Genomic DNA, 6000 nt, shown 5'->3' on the forward strand with positions numbered 1-6000 from the left:
ATTGGTGCATGTGCACGTGTGTGTGTGTGTGTGTGTGTTTGGTTTGGTTTGTCCTCACAATAGAGTTGAACTCTAGTACGCTGATGCCCTCCTCATGTACTGCCAACCAAACACGTCCATTTGGTGGTGAAGGAGAGCTGGGCTGGAAACACACACACACACACACACACACACACACACACACACACACATAGGAAGAGAGAAACATGAGCCAATGTATACCACAATGCAAAGTAAAAACCCTAACCTCAATGTCACCATTATGCATGCTATATGTCACAGTTTCTGAGCGAGTTTCATAAGTGTCTGTTTGTTAACTGGCCTTTGAACTTCCTCTCATGGTAGGAAATATCATTGGGTTTTGTAGATAATCAGATCATCTTCAGACACGATTAATTTCCCTTCATAAATAAATAAAACTAAATTTAATTAAAATACATATGCCAAACACTACAACTATTACTGATACCCCACCCCATCAACAGAACACCAACTGTATGTGCTGTAGCTTTCCCATAGAAATTATTACAGACACACACCCCTGCCTCTTGTGTATTCTACACACACACACCCACTGCTAAGCCCTTTCTGCTTTGTCACAGAGCTTCCTTTATGCCATTCTCGACAAATAACGCCTGGCTCAAACGAAACCACTGTGAATAGATGACTTATGAGTCTTTGGCATAGATATTTTGTACCGGTATAATGTGTATAGTTTAACCAAGATTGGTATTTGAATGGCTATGAATTAATTGGACTTGGATTTTCTTATGCACCACCACTTGTGTGATGTATGCGTTTGTGTGTGTGTGTGATGTGTGAATGTGTGTCTGTGTGTGTGTGTGATGTATTTATGTGTCTAATGTATATACACATGGCTCTCGACCTCGTTGAGGCGTCACCTCTTTGTCTCTCACCTCTGCATCGAAGAGCTTGGCTCCGAAAAAGATCCACTTGCGTGCCACAGTCAGGTAGATGCGAACGCACTCTGGTGAACTTCGACCCCTGAGGGAAGCCCAGCGGCTCGACAGGCGCTGACTCAGCTGCCTAAAGACAAGAGGGTCATTCCACCTCAATTCAACGGATTTTAGAGAAAATTTCTGCTTGACCATCTCAGATTTGCTTCAAACTTTTACCATCTAAAGAGTAACCATTTAAACTAACTTAGCCAAAATATTAGATCGGTATACCTAATACATCCAGAGAAAAACATTTTTGAACATGGTACCCCCCTTCTGATTTTTGGCACATTGGCGCCCTCATCTAAATCTGCAGCAAAGTTCAGATGTCATTATCTCAAAAAGTGTTCAAGCTAAAGACTTAAAATTTTCTGTGAATAATGATTGCTACCTATAGTTTCCACATATTCATTCGTAAGTCGTATGTGTTGACCCTGACTGTGTTTCAATCTTGTGAAATCAGAAGAAAAATTGCAGATTTCTTTCACACCCCCACATTGGGTGCCCCATTACACAATTTGTAAACAAAATGTTTGGCAAATGGTTATGTCTCTCTACAGAAGTGTTTAAGCTGTCTTTGAAAAAGTAATGAAGAGGTGTCTATATTGCTTTTTTGTTGGAAGTATTGTAACACAAAACTGAAAAACAATCAGTTTGGATAATATTGTATCTCCCCATTACAGAGGTATGACAAGCTATACCAATGAATTGAACACATCTCCAGAAAGAGTATGGAATGGGCTTTCAGACTGTGAAATTTCAAGATGGTATTATGGCTATGGTTATTGAAATGTTATTTTTGAAATATTGGTCTACTATAACAACACATTGCTGATATCCATGAACAGTGACATCTAGTGGCAGTAAATAGTGACAGCAGCAATTTATTTCGGAAATACAGGAAATATTTTATTAGTTCATCACTCAGCAAGTAAATTAAAATATAAATGTTTAACAGTATGAGACATAAACATCTGATGCTTAGGAATAAGACAAGGATTATGAAATCATTAAATAATAGCACAAAAAAGCAACGCTAATTGTTGTAATAGACCAACATTTAAAAAAATGTTTTTAAATAACTGCAGCCATAATACCATCTTGAAATTTCACAGTCTGAAAGCCCATTTCATACTCTTTCTGGAGATGTGTTCAATTCATTGGTATAGCGTGTCATACCTCTGTAATGGGGAGATACAATATCATCCAAATTGATTATTTTTCAGTTTTGTGTTACAATACTTCCAACAAAAAAGCAATATAGACACCTCTTCATTACTTTTTCAAAGACAGCTTAAACACTTCTGTAGAGAGACATAACCATTTGTCAAACATTTTGTTTACAAATTGTGTAATGGGGCACCCAATGTGGGGGTTGAAAAAACATCTGCCATTTTTCTTCTGATTTCACAAGATTGAAACACAGTCAGTATCAATACATACGGCCTACGAATGAATATGTGGAATCTATAGGTAGCAATCATTATTCCCAGAAAATTTGAAGTCTTTAGCTTGAACACTTTTTGAGATAATGACATCTGAACGCTGCTGCAGATTTAGATGAGGGCGCCAATGTGCCAAAAATCAGAAGGGGGGTACCATGTTCAAAAACGTTTTCCTCTGGATGTATTAGGTATACCAATCTAATATTTTGGCTAAGTCAGTTTAAATGGTTACTCTTCAGGTGGTAAAATTTTGAAGGAAATCTGAGATGGTCAAGCAGAAGGCATTTGTTGAATTGAGGTGGAATGACCCAAGAGGAGGAGGACATCTGAAGCATGGAAGAGCGACAGAGACACAACAATGTGTGTGTGTGTGTGTGTGTGTGTGTGTGTGTGTGTGTGTGTTCATGTTTGCCTATGATTCATTGTGTGGGTCAGTAGGAGAACACATTGTACTTGTATGTGTTTATGTGTGAGTGTGCATATGTAGAGAGTGTGTGTGTGTGTGTGTGTGTGTGTGTGTTTGTTTATGTTTGTCTATAATTCTGTGTGTGGGTCAGTATGAGATCACATTGAACTTGTATGTGTTTGTGTGTGAGTGTGCATAGGTAGAGTGTGTGTGTGTGTGTGAGTGTGTGTGTGTGTGTGTGTGTGTGTGTGTGTGTGTGTGTGTGTGTGTGTGTGTGTGTGTGTGTGTGTGTGTACCTGAGCTGTTCATCAGAGCAGGCCCGTCTGTAGTGCTTGGGGTAGAAGCGCTCTAACACCTGCTTGAGAGTCTGGCTGGACTTGTTCTGAGAGGCAGCTGATCCTGATGGGGAGAAGGGACGATCAAAGTCCCCAAACTCCACCTGACAGGACCACAGGGATGGACAGAGCGAGCGGAAGAGAGAAGGAAGGAGGGGATAGAGAGAGATATTGTAGTAGAAATATTGCATCATCTACTTTGGTCATGACCACCAGCCTTTGATCACGCCAAACCTTGTCAACCAACTACCCTTGTGACCTTCTGATCATTTGTTGATGAGGCCTTTCCTCTTGCCTCTATCGAGAGGGGGCCACGCCTTAAATGCAGAGAATACACAGCACGGGAGGCTCAGATGGCCATCGCTCTAAGTGGTGAGCTATGCTGGGTCTCCGAGCTCGTAGTTTTGAAACTGTTGTTAACCAATAAATTACCATGTTTTACCATGTTTTCAGTCTTTAAACCTGCCTCTATCTGCTTGCATTGAATTGTTTTACCACAATATCATATTCAGTCTTATACAGATATTTCAGTCTTTTATTTCAATTCAGAAATCATGAAAAGTGTGCTCCAGGAGAGGAGAACAGGAACTTTACTGTGAAGAGACTAACTCTAACTCAAACGCTCACAGGTCAGATTATATGCGTTGCAGGCATTAGTCAAAGCTATGCAGGAGGGATATTCAGCTCTGCTCTCTGTCTCACGGAAGGAGCACTTGATGCACACAAGTGAGGAAGTGGTACTTGATGCAAACAACTGATTTGAAGTTTCTTGGTTCTGAATGTAGGCTACGTTTTATTTAGAAAGGCACTAACATCTGATATACAGTAGTATAGATAATATCTCTTCCTCTGCCATGCTTTCGACTTCGAGTTTCGACAATGTAGGCTAAACGACAGTATCCGTCAGTTAGGCTGCTTGAAATCTGCTTTTTTATTGCTACCAAACAGAACAACTACAGCACAACTATAATTATGTCCACTACTTTAATTATTACCTCCGCCCAAGATGTTATGTTTTCATTGGGGTTTGTCTGTTTGTTTGTTTGTTTGTCTGTTTGTTAGCAAGATTACTCAAAAAAGTTATGGATGGATTTTGATGAAATCAATGAAGAAATCATTACATTTTGGGAGTGATCCGAATCACCGTCTGGATCCAGGAGGCGGTTATGCTTTCACTTGGCGGGGGTCTGCGCTCTCTGAGTGCTCTTCTAGTATATTATACTATATACTGTATTTTATTTTGTGCACATATATCATTTGCGGGAGTGCGGCGAATAATCTGTTTCTCCTGCTCTCACAAACGCATCTCTCTCATGCCGCCTGCACACAAGCTTTTCAAAACGTGTCCTGCGCTGGCCACTCTCTTTTGCCTCGCGACCCGCGGGTCTTGACCGACTCCCGTGGGAGTGCTGACCTCTGATCTGGGCCTCTATGAGCGTGGATGTGAATACACACGTGTGTGTGTGTGTGTGTGTGTGTGTGTGAGTTTGTCCACGCTGACCTGGGCCAGTAGGGCGGACATCTCTAGGGCCAGCTCCTTGTTGACCGGGAAGTGTCCGGCGACAATCTCCTCGTTGGTCTGGAAGGCCAGGAGCAGACGCTCCCGCTCCGTCTCCCCCCTCACCTGGTGAGAGAAGTACAACCTGAGAGAGAGAGAGAGAGAGAGAGAGAGAGAGAGAGAGAGAGAGAGAGAGAGAGAGAGAGAGAGAGAGAGAGAGAGTGCACATGAATGCATGGCTGTGTGTATATCACTATGTTAAGTAGGGGTGACATTCTCACATTCTTTGAGAGAGAGAAAGATACGAGAGATAATGACGGAGACGGTGCATGTGCAATTAAATAACTTTTGTTATGAGAGTCAAGGCTCTGGTAGTTGTGGTATGAGAAGAATTTGTTGCATTTGAGTGTGTGTGTGTGTTTGTTTGTGTGTGTCTCTGTGTCTCTCTCTGTGTGTGTGTGTGTGTGTGTGTGTGTGTGTGTGTGTGTGTGTGTGTGTGTGTATGTGTGTGTGTGTGTGTGTATGTGTGTGTGTGTCTGCAGTACCTGTTCTTGTAGGTGAAGCGTACACTCTTGGCTGTCTCTGATTTGCCTGTGTGTTTGGAGGCCTCCTCCCATTTGGCAATGATGTCACAGATCTGTGAGCAGAACAGAGAGAACCAGTGAGCATCAGTCGTACCCACACATCCTAGTTTGATAGCCCATGATACATGATGGTGCAGTGTGTGTGTATGTGTGTGTGTGTGTGTGTGTATGCGCGTGCATGTGTGCGTGTGTGTCTCTGTGAGAAAGAATGCTTGCACGTGTGAATATGATCGACATGTGTGTGAAAGTGTGTGAATGTGTGTGTGTGTGTGTATGTGTATGTGTGTGTACGTATGTGCATTTGTGTGTGTGTGTGTGTATGTGTGTGTGGGCGTGTCACCTTCAGGCCTCCCTGCAGGCAGTGCTCCAGGTCTTGTCCGGCCGGGTCGTCTGAGTAGAGGCTGAAGCCAGAGTGGCTGGTCTTCCTGATGCAGGACTCTTGGTTCAGACGGCTCTGGAACTCCTCAACTGTAGTCGAGGCGTCAAAGCTCACCACCTATTACACACACACACACACACACACACACAAAGATACACACACACTCTCAGAGATATCCATGAGGAACACTAGTATTGTGTATTCAACACACCTCTAAAAGATAAGTGTTTAAACTGTGCATTTGAAGTAGAGTGTGCGTGAGTGTGTGTTTGTGTGTGTGTGTGTGCGCGCACGTGCTTGTCTGTGTGTGTGTGTGTGTGTGTGTGTGTGTGTGTGTAAATATTTGCACATGGGAAGTGTGTGCTGATGCCATGCTTTTGAATACAGGTTCTAC

General features: G+C 42.5%; 1 protein-coding gene across 1 annotated transcript in view; it reads right to left on the minus strand.

Annotated features, from left to right (window-relative positions):
- The window catches only part of plekhh2 (pleckstrin homology domain containing, family H (with MyTH4 domain) member 2), a 38839-nt gene that overhangs the window by 3974 nt on the left and 28865 nt on the right, over positions 1-6000 (minus strand). The window contains exons 22-27 of the mRNA XM_062519751.1: positions 5568-5723; positions 5189-5280; positions 4647-4788; positions 3107-3249; positions 918-1047; positions 59-142 (exon numbers count right to left, since the gene is read on the minus strand). Coding sequence (XP_062375735.1) covers positions 59-142; positions 918-1047; positions 3107-3249; positions 4647-4788; positions 5189-5280; positions 5568-5723 — 747 coding nt within the window. The remainder of the gene's footprint in view (positions 1-58; positions 143-917; positions 1048-3106; positions 3250-4646; positions 4789-5188; positions 5281-5567; positions 5724-6000) is intronic.

Source organism: Sardina pilchardus, chromosome 18 (genome assembly GCF_963854185.1).
Source record: "Sardina pilchardus chromosome 18, fSarPil1.1, whole genome shotgun sequence".
Lineage (NCBI taxonomy): Eukaryota > Metazoa > Chordata > Actinopteri > Clupeiformes > Clupeidae > Sardina > Sardina pilchardus.